This window comes from Blennius ocellaris (genome assembly GCF_963422515.1).
Source record: "Blennius ocellaris genome assembly, chromosome: 1".
Taxonomy (NCBI): Eukaryota; Metazoa; Chordata; class Actinopteri; order Blenniiformes; family Blenniidae; genus Blennius; species Blennius ocellaris.
This window is the reverse complement of record NC_137650.1, coordinates 22,266,559-22,288,646: the sequence shown is the minus strand read 5'-3', so window position 1 is coordinate 22,288,646 and position 22,088 is coordinate 22,266,559. Positions and strand designations below refer to the sequence as shown.

The following is a 22,088-nucleotide window of genomic DNA, read 5'->3' as shown; positions in this document are numbered from 1 at the left end:
ACGGCATTCACTGCATGGATAAATTAACGCTCTGTTTTTATTCTGATTCCTTTTGGGCTGTTTTTCCTATTGGGGATACATTCATGAATACAATTTGACCTACACGGTTTTGCTTTTGACCATCATGGTAAGATAAATGTGGGGTTTTTTTAAGAATAAAAAAAAAAAAAAGAATAAAGCTTTAGTTTTATGGTAATTTGGGAAAACTCATCCTGCAACATATATGCATGTAGTGATGGAAGTTAAGAACAAGTCATTTAACTTGAACCACTGATTGCATGATGACAACAATGTGCCCCAAAGACAACATTTCAGATTGTTGGAAGTCCCACTGCATAAGTAAATCATACAAAATGGGATTCATTTTGGCAACATCCGTTTCATACAGCAGATTCCACGGATTTTACAATTGTGTTCATTCATGGATCAGATGATGAGATTGTGTGCACATCTGGGATTTTCTCTCAGGCAAACGGCTTCTTTTTTTTTTTAACAGAAACTCTGCATTGCAGTTCTGGTTACGAGCTGCTAAGTCAAGATGCTGGATTGTAAAGTTGTATAAATATGGCAATAAACTGGGGGCCTGAACCATAGATTCCTTTAAGAGCCTCCCAATGGTGGACACATGTTGATGTCTTTTATTGTTGTCTTAACTTATTGAAGCAGTATCACTGCTTGATTGAAAGTCTGTGGGGGTTATGAGACTAAAAGAGCCACTATGCATGAAGGAACACAGTGACTGAGCAGAAACAAACACTTTTTGACTGTGTTCCACAAAGAGTTTCATCTTTTTTTTAATTAAATAACTTGAGGTAAAGACTTCTCGTTCATCTTTTTTCTTTTTCGGAAGCAACGAAGAGACGACAGAGGGAGAGGGGTTTAAATATACAGGGAAAGGGAGGATACAGGTGGAACATCATGATAGGTGAACACAGAGGGAGAACACACACATATATAATTATTATTATGACATGCCATTTGGGAAATATATCTTTGAACATATTGAATGAAACCCGACTGTCGCCATCTTGCAGGTCATGGATGGACTACAACATTTATTTACTCTTTCAGCCTATTGTCAAGTCTATTATTAACGTCTTTGGTTGAGTGCCCGCTCGGCTGCAGCCACTCTGCGAGCCTGCAGGGGGCAGCACTTCCTCAGCGCAGCCAGAGCTGCGCCACAGTTTCTCGCGAGAAGAAGATTCAACCGCGTCAGGAGGAAGTGGGAGCGCAGGAAGGTAGCAGGAGGCAATTTCACACAACTTTAATCTTTCTTAACCACTATTTCTGTAAAAAAAAAAAAAATCTTATATACTTCAATGCTGGCGTGGAGTTGTACTGTCATGCAGAGCGTTTTGTCCGCAATAAGGGGATATTCATTTGGAAAGATTACCTCGCTGTATTTTGCGCGAACTCGTAGTACCTAACATTAGTAGTTTGTTTTTGTCTTATGATGTGTTATATCTTCATGTTACCGAACTCGATTTGCACAATGTCATCCCAGTCAGAGTCGGTGACATACGATCGATGTGCTGAAATTATATAAAATGCATTAAACACTTGGAAGTTGATATAAGAAGGGGGAAAAACACATACGTGTGTCGTGATGTATCTTTACTGACAGCTCATTATAAAGCAGTTTATATAGTCACATTTTATAGTTCAACTTTCTCAATCGCCATGTTTTTTCTTATTCTTCTTAGTTTCTTTTCAATCCTTCCTGGTTATTGAAATAATTATCTTTCGAATTTGCACAAGACAAAACAACACATTGCTTGTGGACCATTGAATACAATACAAACACTGTATATTACACAATAAAACCATTCAAAACAACAACAACAAAACTGGAACAAAGATCTCCACACACACAGTAAGCTTACTTAAAAAAAAATATATATATATATAAATAGTCTTTGTTAATGTCACAACAGCTGCATCAGCTATATGAACAAATGTAGACACGCATATAATTGGTCTAGTAAATGTTAGTTTACTGTTTTCTGTCATGTTTTAATTGCAAGATTAAAATTTAAAAAAAGAATCAGCTATTAAAGAAGCTTTTTTTTTTCCGAGGCCGAGATTAGGATGCAAAGTGTTTATCAGATTGGGTTTTTTTTATTTTATTGTAGAAGCTTTGAAATACTTAAAACTATTTTAACAGATTTCTCATTCGTTTTACCATAATGATTTTGTCTTTTTGTTACTTCGCCTGCTTTATGCCTATAACGTTCATCCGCCGGGTGAGGATGGATGTACAATCAAGTGTTTTCCATTCTTGCAGAATGCCGTTCCACTTTTGCCCTCAGTGCGGGGCGAAGTTGCAGCCGGGGTTCAAATTTTGTCCGTCGTGCGGCGAGAAGCTTCCCTGTGCTGCCGATGAGCCTGAGCCTTTCAGCAGCTCTCTTGCCTCCTCAAGTATCTGCTTGCAGTCAAGTGACACAGCGTCAACATCCGTACTTACAAGAAGTCATGTGGCGAGCACGGCGCCGGCGCACATTAAGGGTAAAAATATTGGGAGTCATTTGGAAACTTTTGAGACATTTTGAGTGCACGTACTACATTTGAATGCCCGTCTTACTTCCAAACCCCAGCTTCACCACGGCCCCCACTGCGAAATACCCGTAAGTCTCTTCGCCTGGGTCGGGAAGTGACTCCGAACCTCCCGGATCCAATTCATTCTGCCGAGTCTTCAGCTCCTCCTCTCAGGGATGACAACACTGAAGGTACATGAATTCACAGAGACGGACTGTTCGTTGTGGTTTCTATATGAAATGCAAGACTCTACCATGTTTGCGATGGTCCTTTCAAGGTCATATATAAGGAATTTAGATCAATAAAATGTAACGACACGATGAAAACGGCGGCGATGATTCAGGCCTGAGGTTTTTTTACATCAACAGATAAGGGCGTTGGACAGCAGGTTTCCTGGGAGAAGCAGCACACGGTGGCTTTTAAACTCAACCCGGAGGTGGAGCCAGACGTACAGTCGTCACCCTCTCCTTCCAAAAGATTCCCTCGAACTAGTGAGTTGAATCCATTTTTATCTACTCGTTTGAAACGGCAGCATCTCGTCATGTCTTGAGTTGAGGAGGACGTTTACTGTGTCGTCGTGCAGCCAGGGGGAAATCCAAACTCTCCAGTCCGGAAGGAAAACGTCTCTCTGCCAAACTGAGCAGCGGAGCAGAGGCGTCGGTGGTTGACGGCTCTTCTGTGAGCGTCTCTTCTCCGCCGTCATCGCTGACCTCCAAGTCCCCTTTGAAAGGTGAGCGTCCTCTTCCACCAAGGGTCCCAGTTTACTTCCGACACCTACCTTTTTTTTATATGTATAGTTAGTGCCTAAATCTTCCTATTCCTTCCACATTGTTTAATACGGGATGTGAATGTACAGGAACGGGAAAAAGCAAAACCAAGAAGGCAAAGCGTGCCCCCGCCGTGGAGCCGCTGCAGGAGGGCGACGAAGTGACGGACACGACGGGAAAGAAGTGGAAGCTGATCAAACTGCTCAGTCAGAGCTGGACGGAGCTCATATACGAAGGTGAGGCAGAAGAAGTGACACCACAGCTTGTTTACATTGTATGTTAAAACACAAATATCATCACTAGTGAAGAATAATACCTGTCGTTTTCAGTGTCACTTCCCAACGCCAAGGAGTCCAATCACATTCTCAAACTGGTAAGTTCATTCAACACGCTTCAGCATCTTATACCATTTAGTTTTCTATGCCCTTAACATATAAAAAAAACCCAAAAAACTTCCCATAACAAGAATAACATCTGTCACGTGTTTGTTACCGTCAGGGAGCAAATGTTGGAAGACTCTTCAACGAGCAGAACTTCCTGCAGAGAGCAGCCAAACCTGCGTCAGGTGAACAGCTTCACGTATTTCTTTTAGGGTTTCTTTGAAAGCGTCGTCCGTCTTGTTCCGTCCTACACCAGACGTCTATAAACAGACGACACCGTGATCACTCAGTTCCACTTTATTACGGCAGAATTTCCTCACTGCTCTTCTTTTAGTTTAGATTTTCCGTCGAGTTGTTTTGAGGCCAAGTTGGAATATTAATTCGTCAACGTGATTTCATGTTACGCTTTACTTTCTTACATTTTTTTTTTTTGTGACGTCCCTTGAGTGTAACATTGTGTACCGCTCATAATCGCCCTCATGAGACTGGTTTGTCCCTTGACAGTGGATAAATGGATCAAACAGAACAAGATGGACTTCCTGGGGATTCCCTCCTGTGTCGGCTTCGGTCGACATGCAGAATCTTACAGGTGTGAGGTTTTTTTTTTTTTTTTTTTTTTTTCCCCTTTGCGTACGCTCACGTTAAAACTGACACTTTTATGACACTTTCTTTCCCTCGTCCTCAGGTTTCTGATTTTCCCCAGCATGGGCCAGTCGCTGCACTCTGTCATTGAGGACGAGAACGAGCTCCTCTCTGAGAAAGTGGTTCTCCAGCTCGCCTGTCGAATCGTCAGTACTCATCGTCTGCTGGAAATTACCAGTAACTCCAGTCCATAAAATGGGAAAATTGCCCAGAAAAATTATTCTATTTAAACTTTATTATAATGTGGGGTTTTTTTGTTTGTTTTTCTTAAAATGACAGTTAGATGCGCTGGAGTATCTCCATTCAAACGAGTACGTTCATGCTGATATTAATGCTGAGAACATCTACATTAAAGCAGGACAGAAGTCACAGGTGAGGAACAGTCGCGGCGTCTGCAGCCGAAGCGTCTCCCCCCAAACTGACTGGGGGCCTTAAACGTGTGTGTGTTCAGGTCTACCTTGTGGGCTACTGCCACGCCTTCCGGTACTGTCCCGGAGGGCAACACGTGGAGTACCGCGAGGGCAGCCGCACGCCACACGAGGGCGCCGTGGAGTTCATCAGCCTGGATGCACACAAAGGAGCGGGTGAGCCTTTTTTTTTTTTTTGACCGTAAAACCCCACTTCACAGATCTCCTTTCCCGGATCGGTAACACCTCAAAAACACACAGCCGGCTTCAGCGGTACTGACGCCGTCCTCCACTGTGCTTCAGCTCCGTCTCGCCGCGGCGACTTGCAGTCGTTGGGTTACTGCATGCTGCACTGGCACACCGGGCTGCTGCCGTGGGCCGAAGTCGCTCAGCCGGAGCAGGTCGCCGCCCATAAACAAAGGTAAGACGGAGCTCGTCGTCGTCGCCTCTGAGGCGGAAACATTGTACCGTCAGCCATTTTGCCGCAGACCGGCAGGACTTTGGGCCAATCCCAATTCTACCCCTTAGCCCTAACCCTTACCCCTTCCCCTTTGAATTGCGCGTTCACGAGAGTCTGAGGGGTGTCCCATTTCACTATTGTGCAGAGGCGGAGGGGTAAGGGGAAGGGCTATTCACCCCTCGAAACGGAGCATCTACAGATGCACACTTTAAACAGAGGGGTAGGAGGACATGGCGCCGATCACATATATACGCTTCTAAAATTCTATAAACCTGTTGTGTTTTATACTAGTAAGAACGGCAGTAGCGCTGCCGTATCTAGCTTCCGTGTGTATTTGTTTCGTGGAGACCGTGTTTATAACATTTTATTATTACACTGTAGAGTTCCAAAGTCTTCTAATGGGATGGGACGGCATGACGATGCTCCTGCTGGAAAATCAACAAACATCCGTGGCTCAGCGCTGCTGATATATAGGCGCCATATTATGACGTCACAACTATCAGACTATGAGATGGAGCAAGAGGGGCGGGGGTGAGCAGAGGGAGAGGGGGGGTCCCAAATCTAAGGGCTGAAACTTTTACCCCTTTGCCTTTGCCTTCATTTTGGAGGGGAAGGGGGAGGCGGAGGGCTAAGGGGTAGGGGTAGGGGTACAAAATTGAATTGGGATTGTGCCTTAGTCTTCATCTACACTTCAGTCCCAATAAGTGTTTTATGGACGTGACGTGTTCTATTGACGTTTTATTTCATAAATGTACACGCAGGTACATGGGTGATGTTGCTGCACTGCTGCACCACTGCTTTGGGAGGAACAAAGTTTGTAGTGAGTACAAGTGTTCCTCCGTGGATCGACAGTGACGGTACGGTGACTTCTGGGTGTTCATGACTTTTCTCCGCTCTCCCGCAGCGTCGTTTCAAACCTACCTGACCTCAGCGATGGCCCTGCAGTACTCGGAGCAGCCCGACTACTCGGCGCTCAAGGCCGGACTGAGTTCCGCTCTGCTGCTGCTCGGGGGGTCTCTGGAGCAGCAGCTCAGTCTTTGAGGTGAGGACGCGGGGCTAAATTAAATCAAATATCAGTCAGTGGAACACTCAATTTGTGCGATTTAAAGTCCAGTTAAGACTCTTTTGCTATTATTTCTGTGGTTTTATTGATTTTTTTTACATTGTTATAATATATATTAGGAAATTTTAAACACCGAAAACTAAATGCTATAAACCGAATTAAATGAGACAGATCCCATCCTTTGTAAAAACAACAAACTATTTAACTCATTTATACAACCTGTGTGTGATGTGCTTTTATATCATTTTCCAGATTCTAATGATCTTTTCTTTTGTTTGCAGGAAGTTTCAACAAAACAAAGCATTTTTTAAAATTCATGTTGTGTTTTAACTGAGATGTTTTAATGCACTGAATATTGACAGCAGCAGTTTTGTGTGCGTGTGTGTGTGGGGGGTTCACATTAAGTGGCTTTCATTTAAGTTTCGAGCGTTGTTGTTAGACTGGTTAAACTTCATATTTCAAACAGCACAAATGGTGCAAAAGTTCTCAAATTTGTCAAGCGTGTGAGTGATAATGTTTTTTGTAGGTTAACTGGTTTGCCCTGTCGCTTGACTGGCTGGTTTTAGTCATTTCTGCCGTGTCGCTGTGGTGGGATCCATTTTAATGTGTTTGTGAGCAGCACTGACAAAATAAGGCGTCGTTCAAAGTGTTTATGCTCGTCAACGAGGAGTCCCACCACAGGAATGTGTATCAAGATCAATAAAATGTTTCTATTTTGATTTCCAGGCAGTCCCGGGGGAATTCTTTGACGCTCACTTGATAACTCGCGTATTCATCAGCGCTTCATTAATGCTCAGCAGGTTAAAAGGGAAGGAAACAATGAGTGTTTCATTTAATTGTTCGAATCTGGATATTTACATCACTCATTCAACACAACCAGCGTACTGATTTTAAAGAAACCTTTATAAAGTTTGGACATTTCTGAACATAAACATTTGAACATTTCAAGACATATACAATCCTTTATATGAAACAGTAAATATCTCTTATTGTGCACACTCTCGAAGTAATTCAGAAAATAAACACTGTTATCTTTAAGCCTGATCGCTCCTGTCGTCGCATTTAAAACCTTACGTCTCCCGTCACTTGAGGCACTTTCTGAATGAAGAGGCTGTTGAAGAAACATGGGAAAGCATGACGCCGAGAGACTATAGCGCCCCCACCAGGCAGCTTTTGGACACAGTCACAGACCAGATGGCTTCTTTTGGAGTGGAGCCTCGCTTTAAACAGTTGAAACTGATCAGTTGAGCTTTTTTTTTTCTTTTACACAGACATGCTGGCAATGTGACGCAGCTACACATGCACGCTTAAATATATTTCCACACTGCAGGTTTGTTATGTAAAAAAAAAAAAAAAAGACTTTTGCGATGAAACTCAGCACTCCGATCCTTCAAAGTTATTATAAAACACGTGTTCCAACGGCTTTGAACAAGTAAATGGAACTTGTGGTCTCCATGTGTGTGAAGATTCTCGTGAAACATCTCAGATGCCTCAAATAAAAAAAAACAACAAAAAAACTTCTCTGGGTGCATTCCTGGTTCGGAAACGACTTCATGTCCTCCGACAGACGTCACATGCTCATGAAAAGTCTTTCCCTCTCGCTGCGGGGTTTACACTCCCCCCCCCCCCCCCCCCCCCCCAAAACACGTGAAAACAATGGACCTCTGCAGTCTTGTCACATCCACAAATACTGATACGCTTGGGAAAAACTTGTGATGCAACTTGGTAAATGAATGTAAGCTTCTCCAGAGATTGGGGGGGGATTGAACTTAATAAAACCATTTGAAAATGATTAGATCAGGGGGAAAAAAGCACTGTAACACTGCCAAAACAAGGCCCCTTTCATCTGCTCCTGGCAGGCCCCTGGACACTGGGTGATCACATGACGGGAGCAGATTATAAAAGTGTAAACGAAAAAAAATACCCCCCCCCACTTGTAACCCAGGCGACGTGATGAGGGCGTGTTCCAGGGCTATCGAAGCGAGGGAGGAGTGTTTTTCAGTCGCGGGGAAACCCTCCCCCCGGGGGTGAACACGGGACGCTGGTCGGTGAAGAAGGCAGAAATGTGCACAAACTCCGCCGTTGTCAGGAGAGCCTGTTTTGTCTGAGCAGCGGGCGAAATGTCCTCCATGGCCTCCGATCCCACCGGTCCAGGGGGGCGAGAGAGAGAGACAGAGACAGAGAGAGAGAGAAAGACGGACTGAGAGATGGCACTGGTGTGGTCGAAAAAATGGGGAGGAATTGGTTTTTTGCTGCGGCTCCCCGCCGTCTCGTCAGAAGACGGTCGTGGCCAGGTGGGTTGGAGTCGAGGGACACTCCTCCTGATCCTGTGAGGTTCCCTCTCCTGAAAAAGAGGGGGGGGTGGTGGGATGGGGTGGGAGGGAGGGGGGTTACATTGAGCCCACACTCATGAACGACCATCGCCTCCGTTTCCCGATAAAGCGCTCTCACCGTGTTCTTCGTCTCCCTTCTTCTTCTCCTCCTCTTCCTCCTCCTCTTCGGCCACGGGGATTTCCAACTGACCCAAATCCTGCGCATCAGCCACACTCGACTCCTTTAACAAGAAATAGGTTTTAACCCACAGTTCTGTTTGAAGAAGAAGAAGAAGAAGAAAAAAATCTTCGGCAGAAGAGTTGATTACCTGTGACTCAGAGAAACGATCCTCATCTGAATTTCTAAAGCCTTCAGGGGCCTCCATCAGGATGTCAAGACCCTCCGCCGCCACCACCACCTCCTCCTCCTCCTCCTCCTCCTCCACCACCACCACCACCTCCTCCTCCTCCTCCTCGTCACTGCAGAGTCAGACACACGTTGTGACAACGTTACAGGAACATGTCGCCCCAAACTGTAATAGTGAGTGAAGCATTCGCTCATTCAGTGTGTAAAGTGGGAAACCTTGACGCTGCAGATCTGAGCTTTACATCATTTGTCAGAGATCTTCGTCTTCACTACAATAGATTTCTTGAGTCTCTTTATCAGTCCACGGGGAGTTTTTGTTTTGACACGACAGAAGGGAAAATCCGTCTACGCTGTAAGATCTTCTGTGGTTTGTTTCACCGTCACAATTGGATATTAAATACAAGCAGCTAAGATCAGCAAAAAAAAAAGGAAGCGGAATATTTTTTTTCTTATTCTTATTATGCGTCTTCAATATCTCACACGTACTGAGACGATCCATGGAATGATCAAAGATGTTACTTTTATATCCGCTTGATTCGTCTGTTAAAAGCTTTGTTCTGAAGTGACTTCATGACGCGGTGACGTTTCATCTCGCCAAAATAAATGTGACTCAGACTCGTCATGTTCGACAAACGTGTCAAATACCTTCGGAACAGTTTACTGGCGAGAGCTTCCAACGGTCGCCACGAGAACTGACAGGACGTGGTGATGCCTGCTTAATGTGCAGCACTTTGGGCAACAACTGCTATTTTTTTGGTCTCTTATCACCTCCTGAATCAAATCTCCGCTTCATCAGCAGCTACAAGCTTCACCTTCTGTCTCTTCACATGTACCAGTTCCCTTCATTATGGCTTTCAAGGGTTCTTTTCTAATGACCACAAAGGAGAGAAGCCAGGAGTGAATCACAAGAGGAGAGCTAATGGGGAAAGTTCAAAAATTAGGAAAGTGAAAATCTATTATTTTAACAGATTCAGTTCAAATTTTCTAAACAATTTCAGCTTCTATGGTGCAAAAATTCAAAAACTGTCATTGAATGTTGGAACATTTTATGCAACCAGATGTCTTTCACATATGTTGTTTCCCTAAGCTCATGATTTTCAAAATAATTGTTCAATAAATGCTCGAATGTATGTGTTCTAAAAAAAAATAGAGTTTTCAATGGTATTTTAATTCGCTGCACATTAAAAAGAGAAGTCACCGAAAGGCTCCACTAAATCACTCTTGCCGAATTCATGATTGCTGATTTTCCACCGAGTGATGTCCACACTTGATTTCTTCGACTTGTTTGGACACAGTTGTACCTCTGGTTTGTGTACCGGTAAATCTAATTATCAGATATATTTGTTTATTCCTCACCAGTTGTAGGAGCTGCGGCAACAGGTGATCATTTCTACTTTAACCTAAAACAATGCAGTTTTATTGAGTGTGATTCTCCGTCTATCCCTACGATTCTCTGTGTAAAAAATAGATTAATATTAACAAGTATGGCAGCCTGCAGTGTGCTTTATGATTACATCAATGCTTTAGAGTAAAATGAGCAAACATGGAAGGATAAAAGAATCAGTAGTGATGTTTTCATTCATTCCTTTCATCCATTGTGCTGAACAAGCATGTTTAGTTGATATTCATGAAGCACGAACGGACCAATCGTGGAAACGAGCCACACAGTTCAGCGTTGAAAAGGGAATATTTTAAGTCGTGCTCCCGCTCACCTTCCTCCAGAGTGGAAGATCTCCTCCGCCTTTTCTTTATCCTCCATCTTCGCCGTTTCCTCCGCCTTTTCTTTATCCTCCGTCTTCGCCGTTTCCTCCGTCTTCGCCGTTTCCGCCATCTCGTTGCTTTTCTCTTCCCCTGCTGGGTCTTGGTCCTCGCTATCTTTTACATCCTGCTCCTCTTTTCCTCCTTCGTCCTCTGGCGGCTGCTGTGGCTCCTCCCCTTCTGCTCCCTCCTCTTCCTCCTCCTCTTCCTCTTCGTCGAGGTCGGCGCAGTTGAGAAAGTCGAAGCTTTCGAGCGCCGTCTCGACCTCCTGATTGAAGCTGGTGGATGTTGGAAACGGAACCTGAGGGGGGGGGGACAAAAAAAACAGAGCGAGGCGTTCAAACGTGGCCCTGATGGAACACCTTGACGTGACCTTCACGTGCGTGACGGCGCGGCTCACCGCTGGAGCGTCCTCCGGCTCTTTCACCTCCCGGACGGCCGCACTCTGCTCCGCTAGCGGCTCCTTTGCCGCGGCGGCGGTGGCGGCGGCATCCCGCGTTTCTGCTCCCGTCTGTTCCGGCTCCTCCTCTTCCGGCTCTTCCTCCTTCACCGCGGAGACCGCCGGCGACTCGGGAGGCGCGGAGGCGACGTCGGGGCGGGAGCGGCTGGGGTCGGCGGGGGTCTCGGCGAGCCCTTCCGACGACGACGCCCCGTCCACGGCCGCGCAGTCCGGGCCGCCCTCTCCGACGGGGTCGGGGGAGCGCGGCGTCCGCGGGTGTCCATTCGGCACCGGGTCGGCGGCGGGGAAGACCTCCCCGGCCTCCGCCTCGTCCTCCTCCTGATTGGACGAGAGCGAGGGCGTGGAGGCGCTGGACTTGTGCGGCGTGGACGAGAGCTGGGCGGTGAGGGTGGCCTGCAGCATGTTGGAGGCCGTCAGCCTCTGGGCGTGGTGGGCCAGCGCCGGGCTGGACGAGTCGTCGGAGGACTCGGAGGAGTTGGACCACACGGTCCCGTTCTCCAGCTCGCCCTGACGCTTCAGCAGAGACTGATCCAAAAAAAATAAATAAATAAAAAAATTAGAAGAGACCAGAGGCAAAGAGATAAGTCGGAGACGGGAGAGAATTAGGCTACAATCACCACTGCTGGGCTGCAGGAAATGATCGTAAAATCAAATTATCAAATTACTGCTTGACAAATTTATCGATCCTCAAATTAAATAGAGGGCAGATGAGGACAAAAAAAAAAAAAAACAAGGGAGTGGAGTTTTCGTCTGTCTGTTTTATAATGGTGATTAATTCCACATCACTGTGTTTTGGTACCAAAAGGTTAAAAAAAAAAAACCTTTCACGTCGTGAATGATTCAAACAGTAAAACTCAGACGTGAAGTGAAGCTGACGGATTTCTGGCTGCTGAAACTGAGAATCTGGCAACGTGAAGTCGTCTGTCTGGACGGGAGTCAGAAAACTAACAGGCTGTCAAACACTCAATATCTGAAGGAGTCAAAGTATGTCATCGCGTATATCATGTTTCTGTACTGTGTCCTCTATCTTTTACTCTCCCACTGCATTTTGGGTTTGTTTGTCTTTTATTCATTATAATTAATTCTCATCTTTATGTCATTCAGGCTCTTTTTTAAGCTTATTGTTTTACACAATAAATAATTAATATGAAAGATCAAAAGACTTTTCTTTGTTTTTATGAGGCTCGACGGGGAGAAAGTCCACAAAGTAAGCCAATCCAGTATATGAGCGTTAACAGCATCTCATAACAATCTTCATGAATTATTCACTTTAATTACTTTACCTCAATTATCAAACCTGCAGCTTGGAAGTTTTTTTTTTACGTTACATCATCTCGCGGTTCTTTTCTCATTCTTAGTTTCCAGTCATATCATTCATGATAAAAATAATCTAATAGTCATGTGATAGTGTTGCGGCATAAAAGCAAGATTCATTGAAAGTTCCAATACGAGTTTGGGGTTTTTTGGGCAACGTGTGATTAGTTTGATCATTATTAATATTTGTCATTGTCATGATCTAAAAGTTCCAACAATAATCAGGAAGAAATGTCCGTTTCGATTCCGGAATACCGGTTTGGTTTTAAATCCACTATTTACAAGCGGTGTTAAGAAAGCAGAGCTGCTACCAGACTTTGATTACATAAATCAATTATAACAAATCATTATTGTTCTCGTCAATCATTTGTGTTGCATTGATCAGATCAGTTTTCAGGGTTCCCACCAGTGAAAAAAAAAAGAATTCCAAGACTGGTGGGTGTGGGAACCCCGAGCTGCAGACTAAACTAAACTAAACTAAACTACGTCACAACACACCGGCTGTACTGCGGTCAACTGTCCAGCTGTGCGGCCGAGTTCACAACGCAAGGTCGCCGCCCGGCCCCCCGCCGCGCCGTGGAACGCCTCCGCCAGCGTGCGGCTCTGCCGGGTCCCGCCGCGAGGCACGCTCTTCATCGGGGGGGGAAGGTGGGGCGAGGAAGAGGAAGGGACATATTGGAGCACTACTCAACCACTATCAAACAGCTACAAGGACCACAGCTCCGCTCAAACAGGCTGCCGCCGCTAGCGGCGTCATGCACGCCGCTACCGCTATCATTCAACCCCCTGGCACCAGGCACGCCACTCCCACAGCTACACGTCCTGACACACAGCGCTCTGCGAATATCCTCGCATGCGTCAGCGCTACCACTACAGACCAGGCAGTCGGGGAGCAGCTGGAATAGAACAAGCCAGTGAAATGACAGTAATAACAGCCATCAGTGAGAGGAAGGTCAAATACACTGCAGTGAAGTCAAGAGTCATTTAGCCAAGATAAAGAGTTTGCGACTGATTTATGAGACGACTCTTTTATATAAAGTGTGAGGTGGGGCGGCGGGACGGGGGGTGGAGGGGGGTGATAGTGGGAGATAATGAAAAAAAAAAGCCGAGGGCGTGACTCACATAAAACACCTGCTCTCGCATGGAGGGAGTGTCGGGGGGGCTCTGATTGGACAGCAGCCGTTTGGAAACCGTACTGGTGGAAGACGTCTGGTCGTCCTTGTCAAACGGACTGAAAGAAGACGGACAAACGCCACAAAATGATGATGAAGAACAAAAAAAAAAAAAAAAAAAAAGCGGCCAGAGGGAGTTTTTTTTTTTAAAGAGTGCGTACCTCCACGTGACCTCCAGGTTCAGCTTCACCGTCCCGAGGTCGTTGATGTCGACGGCGAGCGTCTGGGGCAGCGGGCAGAACAGATCGAGCATCTCGCACGACACGCTGCCGACCACCACGTGATTGGCCAGGCTCTTCAGCTCCGTCACCTTGACAACGTAACCAGAGCAGATCTCAACGAGAGGCGAGGATCCAGATGTTCAACAGAAAGTGACGAAGTATTGAGATTCCACTGATCACCGTACAAAGGTCGCGTGAAAACGTGAACAAATCAATGAGAAAAGAGAAGCGAATTGACACTGGAATTATTTTTCTAGAATTCTACAATTAATCATCCGACTAAAACGGAAGAGTTGATTGGTCCAAAAGGTGGTAAATGACTTGTGTCCCTTCACTACAATTTGACTCCAGGATTTAATTCATTCAATACAGTAGATACTTTATATTATTCTATTGAATGGTCACAATAGTAAACAGCTACAGCAAATATTTTGCAGTGATTGATTTGAACAGGGATGTAGAAAAGCTGGAGGCCACTCGCTATAACATCAAAAGCAAGTTTGCAGTTTTTCGGACAATGATACGATTGTTAAAATCACAACTTTTAACACTGAACTGTAACGTCTGCGAAGGCCTGGAAGTTCTCTGTGTCATTCTTTGCTGCATCGCTGTCAGTTCATTTGTATCATTCTAATATTTGTATATAATGTATATTATCAGGTCGTTCTAAGGCACAAAGCTTGAATTCAAACACTCTCTAAAAAGGCGCATTGATTACCGCAACAATCTGATCGATTATAATGAGCACTTAATTCAGTTATACACTTTATTTAATACTGACAAGACGAGGACGCAAAAAACACAAAAAAAAGATGAGACAAGAAAAGTTTGGGAACCGGATGGAAGACATTTTTTTTCTAAATACAGTTAATTTCTGTGCTTTTAATAACTGTGAAGCTACAGATTAAAAAAAAAAAAGTTTTTATCAAGCTGGCAGTGAGAGTTGCAGCTCCAATTTAAAATCCCCAAATGTCTGAGTGAATTTATCGCCATTTTTCTTTCTTGTTTTTTTTAATCAAGTGATGGGTTTCATTTGATGTTGTTTTTATTTTTTTTTGTACCAATCTTGGAACCATTTGTGAATATGCAAGGTGTGTAAATGTGGTCCATGAAAAAAAAAAAAATATATATATATATATAATATATATATATATATATATATATATATATATATATATATATATATATATATATATATAGAGAGAGAGAGAGAGAGAGAGAGAGAGAGAGAGAAACAACAAGGATTTTATGTGACGGCGATGGTGAGAAAGCGGTGTCGTTACCTTTATTGACAGCAGCTCTGCTACAAGAGGCAGGAAAATGTACTCCTCGCTGTCCCATATCTGCTTGTTGCTGACCTCCACGCGGCCTCTTAGCCTCCAGCGCTGCCGCCCGTAGCGCATCAGGACCTGACGGGGTCAGAGAACACCCAGCGGGATGAGCCGAATACACACAGGGTCAAACAGAGAAGTGTGTGTGTGTGTGTGTGTGTGTGTGTCTCCCACCTCATACTGGTCGCCGGCACACAGCCGCGCGAATCCGGCGAGGCCTGAAACGGGCAAATAAAACGGAAATGAGAAGTGAAGCGACGGCGAGAGGGGAGTGAACAGGAAGTCACGTGAAGGCAAGACGGTGACTCACCCTTCATCTTCACGTGAAACTCTCCCATCTGGCTCTCCAACTCGCTCTCCAGGGAGCACATGTGCTGCAGGGACGCCGACACAAACAAGCTCACATCACGGCTCGACTGAAAACCTCATCAAATGGCTTTGAAGTGATTTCAGTCGGCGGGAGATTTCGAATGAAAGAGCGATCGTTTATTCGGCATGTAACTCAGAGGGCGTCAAAATATCGGCCTCACAAACATCATATTAATAATAATTTAATAAAAAGAAACAAAGAACCGACTTCATTGGCTTTGTTGTGTTGTTTTAGTGTCATTTTGACGCTTTGCACCCGTTTTCAAAACGTTGAAACTGAATGTGCGCTGATGGGGGAAAATGAATGAAAATAGTCCATTTAACTCTTCCTTGAGGGGAAAACACACACGTGTGTGTGTGTTTTTAGAGTTTATTCTGCCGTGTCCTGTCGCAGTCCTTGCCTTACACTCGCAAACTTTTTTTAAATCTAAATTTGAATTCTTTAGGATATTTGCTCAGGCTCTTGCTTTGACGACTTGTTTGAAGAGGTTTCCTTTATCTACATTTGCATGTGACATATTAAAGCTGAATCTGTCCTCTGGGCCAGCTGCTTACCACAATAAAGGTCTCTTAAGTAAGATATAAATAAGATTAATAACACAGTAAATGTGAATATATTTAAAACTGCTTTGACAGTTGAAACACTTTGTAAAAACACGTAGACGTGGGCACGTTCCCCGTCTTACCTCTGTACATTCCCGGTAGCCTTTGTTGGCTTCGCTCAGGCTCTCTCTCGCCTCCCTGCTGCCCGTGGCCGAGTTGAACGCCGCCACCATTTTGCTGGCTCCATCCCGCAGCCGCCGCTGGATACAATAAGCGTCGTAGAGCTCTTCGACCTGCACAGAGAAATATTTCAACAAAACACAAGTTTCTACAGAATGCTAAACATTTTACACGAAGTTGGCTTCGTCGTCTATCCTTATAGCGAAGTACTCTTAGGCAAGGCACTTGAGCACCAAGTGATGGAGCGTGCCTGTGTGTGTAGAATTAAACATTAAAAAAAAAATATTTCAACAATTAAGTTATAGGACTGCAGAACAAAGCAGAATCACACTAAGACAACTGGTCATATTCAAGGAGGAAATACAATTTTTATTTCTTACTTCTTTACTCATACAAATTAAAACAAGTTGTTACAAATAAAATTGGACACTTTTTGTCTTTTACTTTTTTGTTATTTCTATTCCATGCCAATACTTTATAAAAATCCAAAGTACAGATCTATTTCCAGTTTAACCAGACGTGATAATTGTCACAGTGACAAACCAGCAACTGATCTTGGAGCTTCTTTAGTTATCAATCATAAAATGATTAACTTTTCAATTGGAATCTATTTTTTTTTAGCTGCACCTGTTGCGTTTGCATTTAATAAGAGCAAAGACGACATCAGCTCAGCTTAAAAAAAAACAAACACGTTTTTTTTTTCTTTACTCAGCCAGTAATCGGTAAACAAATACACACCTTGCTGAGGTGGAACTCCAGACGTCGCATGAACCTCTCGATGGCTTTCACTTGCTGGAGTAAAAACGAAAAAAAAAAAACAATCCATAGACTAAAAAAATCAAACGTTTCCTCTTCCACCTGAACGGTCTGAACGCCGACGAGTGCGAGCGAAACTCACCTTATCCTGCTCGTACAAAGACCCCTGCAAAGGGAAACGTGACAATTTAGAACGGTGGGGTTTACAATCGCGGAGGAGACGGCCCGTCCCGGTTTGCCACCCCGACTCACCAAGCGGCCGTTCCTCTTGTTCTCTCGGATCTGCTGACCCAGACTGTCCAGCTCCAGCTGGTGGACCTGCAGGTACGACCTGTTCCGACACACAGACACATTCCTTTGGCGTGAATCCCTATTGGAATAACACTTATCTCCACGGGCTGTGTTTACTTACTGCAGGCCTCTGCGTAAGGCGGCGTACACTTCATCCAGCCGCTCGGGCTGGGGGGTTTTAGTGGGTGGTAGTTTGGTGGAGCCCGTGAACATCCTGCTTCCTTACAAGGCACGTTTCTCTGGGATCAAACGGTGCTGGGGGAAGAGGAGGAAAGACACAGAGAGAGAGAGAGAGAGAGACAGAGAGAGAGAGAGAGAGAGAGTGAGCTCAAGATCATTTCTGATAAGCGCTTTGTGGTGGTTTTAATTGACGCTCGCCTCACAATGGCATCAAAAGAAGGCGACTGGGGGGGGGGCCTTGTGGCGGTGGCTCACCTGCTGCGTGGACAGATATGATCACTGCTGGAGCATGCTGGGAGAGCTGCGTGTCGCACTGTGGCTTTAAACTGAAGGACATGACCTGTAATTACACCAAACGGAGACGTTAGAGGCACACTCACACACACACCAAAAAAAAAAAAAAAAAGACGAAATAAATGTCCCTCGGCGCCTCATACCTCAGTGTACCTGTCAAGGATTTTGCCGCTCTGTGATTTTCAAGGATTCTGATAATTACAGAGGTCCTGGAGAAAGAAGAAGACAAAAAAAAAAAGAACTGAGGCGAGGAGAAGGAGACACGAATCACTCTTTCACTTCCTCACTTGGTCCTCTGCCGAAGGCCGGCGAGGGACGAGCGAGAAGCCGCCTCGTCTGAGGCCGACGCTGACAACAGTAGGGAGTACAGTCTCTTCCCCTTCCTTTCCTACAACTAACCACCGCCCCCCCCCCCCTCTCTCCCCACCTCCACCCACCTCCACGACACATCCAGCATCCGAGCACAGGAAGTCTCCACACAGGAAATTCTACACAGAAGTTTGGCCGGAGCGTAAAGAATCCATGCCTGCAAGCGTGCGAGGGGCGTACAAAACGGATCGCTTTTCTTTTCCCCCCCTTATCGAAGCCGTGAAACGTGCAGATTATGAGCGACGCTGCGGGCCGGGGGGGGGTTGGAAGTGTGATGGGGGGGGGATTGGGGGGTCGGGAACTCGCAGGAAGCGAGAGGGTCGTGCCTGAGCTAATCTGGCCACAAAAGAGATTACAGACTTAAAGCTGAACTAAATCTTGACAAGCGGGCAGCCAAACCCATATTAACGGCATGGGAATCTTGTGGATGAGTCGACACAGCAACCCGGCGCTGCCCGGCGTTCAAACTCACAACCGGGGAGGCAGGAAAAGTGTCTTTTTTCCGCCACAGGTTGGGATGGAGCGCCCCACCTGTTGGGAGGTTCTTGAAATGGAAACGCAGAGATTACGGGTTTTCATAGTGATCAAGGACTCGCCGATAGCAGATTAAGCAGAATACATACACACACACACACACGCAGACCCCCTGCGGTCACACTGTAGGATGTGGCCCTGGGGTATACAGTGGTGGGGGGGGGGGTCCAACTCAATAGCTTAAATCTTTCTGCTGTACCTTGGAGAGATTAACAGGATCTACATGGTGGAGGAAGGGACGAGGCAAAGAAAAGGTGCAAATAGAAAACGGCTTTTCAGAGATAAATCACCCCCCCCACACCCACACACACACACACAAGAAAAAAATAAGTCTTTTTACTAAACATGGAGCAGGACTGTGGAAGTGCAAAGTCATGATAACACGCACAGAAGGACAGAAAGAGGAGTGAGAGAGAGAGAGAGAGAGAGAGGACCCCAGTCTTGCTCACTCCCACACTTATATAAATAGCTGTACATTAAAGCCCACACATGTTCTCTGCAGGCTTCACTTCATATTGGTAATTACGGGAGCCGATCGCTCCGTCTCCTCTCTATCAGATATGCTTTTTTTTTTTTTTTTATCCCTTTTCCTTACATCAGAGATCATTAGCTGGATTAATCCTCTCCAGCTGGACAAAGAGGACACTGTTCCCCAAACACCTCACAAGACTGGAGTTTTGTGAGAAAAAGCAAAAAACAAAAACCATTAATGCACTCGCAGCACAAACACGCACATATTACTGTGTTCACATAGTAATTTGAGACGATGACAATCGCTGGATGATTTTTTTTTTAACTCACTGGCTATATTAAATGGATTTGAATCATTTATTATATAAACATCCATGTTAAAGAATACGTTTTACATAAAGCAGAATTTTAAAAAAAACACTGGAGAAACTGTAATCAGTGAGTCAGTGCTATTATTTCAATCCGAATTATGTAAAACATTAATCAGTTTTGTCTGATGAGCGACTCGAGCAGCAAAACGCTAAAATGAGATGCTGAAGACGAAGAGCTGAGAATGTTTCCGTTATTATATAAAACTGGGAAGGTGAAACCACATGTGTATACATGAAACTGCCACATTGCTGTTTCCTCAATGTCCTGAAATGATTATTATCTCAACTTTGCTGATAAGTTTTTCCCCACATTTGCACTTTATGCAAGAACCCTTAACATAAATAATACGATGATGTTGAATCTGAAAACAAAAACAAAAACAAACTCTGGTCATGTTTTGTTTACACTGAATACAACTATTATCACTTAAACTATCAATTGTTGTCTTGACGGCTCAATTTGCTGTTGGGGGGGTTCACAAAAAAAATGATTGAGATACAGCCTACAATGTATTTCATGTGACATTTAGAATTTTTTTTTTCTTATGGATGACTTAGGGAACAACAGAATATCCTATTTTAAGAAGCTGGAATAATCAAATCATCTTTAAGACGTCAGAGAAAATGTAAAAAAATGTGTTGGAAAGTCCTGATCAGCAGACCACAACAACCGAGCTCTTTTAATATTCACAGAAAATAAATCGCATTTATTCAGCATGGCACGGAGAAATTCAGGCATTTCAGGGAATTTTAGATTAGCCGTTTATGAGGCGTCACCTGCAGATTAGAATAACTTTATTCTCATTTCTCAACTTTTTTTTTTTTTTTTTAGGAATTTATGACATCAACTTTCACTTGAAGGTGATCTCAATTATAACTTTGAATGTGGACATCACAGATGTAGATAGTAGTTAAAGTACGACACCGAATTAGACAAGAAAATAAAACGATGGCCAATCTATTCATTCGTGATCAGTTATTTTGTGGGTTATTATAGATAGTAATAGAGACATCCATAGTTTGTGCTGTGTGTGTTTGAGGAGGAGGAGGAGGAGGAGGGAGAGGAGGAGGAGGAAGATGAGGAGTAATGGTGTTACAATAAAATGCAACCACCAGATTAGTGGATTAGTGTAACCCGGCGGCAGGAGGCCACTCAGTCGGATCAACACACCCGCACCTCACGGATCTTTCACCCCCTCCCTCCCTCCGACAAACCCCTACAGGATGAAGCACAACAGGAGGAGGAGAAGAAGAAGAAGAAGAAGAAAAACTTGAGACGCCTTCCAAGCAGATTTTGTATTCAGTCCATATCCCACCCAGAACCCCCGGAGCTCATCACAGGCCACAAAAAGTCCACCCCGGTCCTCTCTCTCTCTCTCGCTCTCGCTCTCTCTCTCTCTCTCTCTCACACACACACACACACACACACACACACACACACACACACACACACACACACACACACACACACACACACACACACACACACACACACACACACACACACACACACACACACACACACACACACCGGGACCCCCACCCTCTCCCGGAAGGTCTCAGCTCGGCAATCCACCACCGAGAAACCCGGCGCGAGGGGGGGACAGAAACGGAGGGGAAGGGAAAGTCCGCCGGAGCCCCGCTGCCGCTACATTTCCCCCAACAACATCAGGCAACTTCACGTCGGACGGACTCGTGCCCGTGTTAAGAGGAAAACGATCTGGCTTTCTCGTTTAGTGACCTTGGATCGTCCAAAGCAGCCCGGGTCCTACCTCTGAGTTACTGTCCGACTGCTCCGAACACACCGCCCGAGTCCCATTTCCAGCCGCTGCCGCCCGCAGTTTTGCAGAGGGTTACTGTTATTCTGGGCGCTGTCCTTCTCCTTGATTTCGCAGTTTTTTTGGCGAGCGCAGTCAATGCGTCGACAGGCAGCACGGACCACTTCCGGTCTGTGGGCTTCAGTGTAAAAGCGCGCTCTCTCGTTCTCGCTCTCACACACACACACTCACGCACGCACGCAGTTGTCTCCTAATCGGAAGGTTGCAAGTTTGATTCCCATCTCCGCCTGTCCACATGCCAAAGTGTCCTTGATCAAGAGAAAGATCTCCAAATTCAATGTGATTTATGATGTAAAGTGAATTTAGGCAGAGTTTATAGCAGTGCTTTATTTGATCACACCTGATGTATGTGTGAATATTACAACATTTGCCAGTTCAAATACTCAGGGCACAAAGCTGTGTTTACATTGTATAGATTACTGGGAAGCATTACATAAATAACATTACATTGTTGTTATCAAAATGTGATCACATGACACAGGAATGTAGGAATAGTCTTGCATCTTATGTGTTTTAGTTTGTGTTTACTATTTGTCCCTTAATATCTTTTTACACTGAATCATAACAGATGTACACTTCCACGCTTTTGTTTCATGACTTTGTTTGACTTTCTATCATTGAAAATCTTTTTGTTTTTAAATTCACGTCAGAACAAGCCATGCTGTGTTTTTAAAACCCTTCACAGAATTAGACAGGGTCGCCT

The 22,088-nt window shown here is 44.8% G+C and overlaps 2 protein-coding genes and 1 long non-coding RNA gene across 3 annotated transcripts; 1 reads left to right on the top strand and 2 right to left on the bottom strand.

The window, feature by feature from the left end:
- The first annotated feature begins 1,222 nt into the window (after positions 1-1,222).
- vrk3 (VRK serine/threonine kinase 3) lies at positions 1,223-6,983 on the top strand. Its single transcript, XM_080502147.1, has 16 exons — positions 1,223-1,238; positions 2,285-2,505; positions 2,595-2,726; positions 2,904-3,026; positions 3,119-3,265; positions 3,392-3,538; positions 3,632-3,675; positions 3,801-3,867; positions 4,187-4,271; positions 4,368-4,470; positions 4,604-4,696; positions 4,776-4,908; positions 5,035-5,152; positions 5,953-6,011; positions 6,096-6,233; positions 6,536-6,983. The coding sequence occupies exons 2-15, from the start codon at positions 2,286-2,288 to the stop codon at positions 6,230-6,232; spliced, it is 1,608 nt and encodes a 535-aa protein (XP_080358273.1). The 5' UTR covers positions 1,223-1,238; position 2,285; the 3' UTR covers position 6,233; positions 6,536-6,983.
- A 156-nt stretch (positions 6,984-7,139) lies between these two features.
- LOC308134433 lies at positions 7,140-8,966 on the bottom strand. The gene is made up of 3 exons (XR_013936764.1): positions 8,896-8,966; positions 8,706-8,808; positions 7,140-8,598 (listed from the first exon to the last, which is right to left on the bottom strand). It is a non-coding gene; the product is annotated as an uncharacterized lncRNA (long non-coding RNA).
- A 25-nt stretch (positions 8,967-8,991) lies between these two features.
- Positions 8,992-21,448, bottom strand: LOC308131109 (rho family-interacting cell polarization regulator 1-like; the record flags this gene model as incomplete). The annotated part of the gene is made up of 16 exons (XM_080497712.1): positions 21,320-21,448; positions 17,956-18,011; positions 17,764-17,848; positions 17,450-17,583; positions 17,290-17,368; positions 17,180-17,203; positions 17,020-17,073; positions 16,245-16,394; positions 15,500-15,563; positions 15,364-15,407; positions 15,142-15,267; positions 13,799-13,947; positions 13,588-13,696; positions 11,092-11,676; positions 10,646-10,992; positions 8,992-9,046 (listed from the first exon to the last, which is right to left on the bottom strand). Coding segments are annotated over exons 4-16 (1,878 nt in total), but the record flags the coding sequence as incomplete, so codon positions are not given.
- Positions 21,449-22,088: the final 640 nt, after the last annotated feature.

Bases quoted from the DNA above. Each gene is read 5' to 3' on its own strand.
- vrk3 (XM_080502147.1), top strand. From the start codon at position 2,286: ATGCCGTTCCACTTTTGCCCTCAGTGCGGGGCGAAGTTGCAGCCGGGG. The intron at 2,727-2,903 runs GTACATGAATTC...TTACATCAACAG, and splicing joins CAGGGATGACAACACTGAAG to ATAAGGGCGTTGGACAGCAG. The intron at 3,676-3,800 runs GTAAGTTCATTC...TGTTACCGTCAG, and splicing joins CCAATCACATTCTCAAACTG to GGAGCAAATGTTGGAAGACT.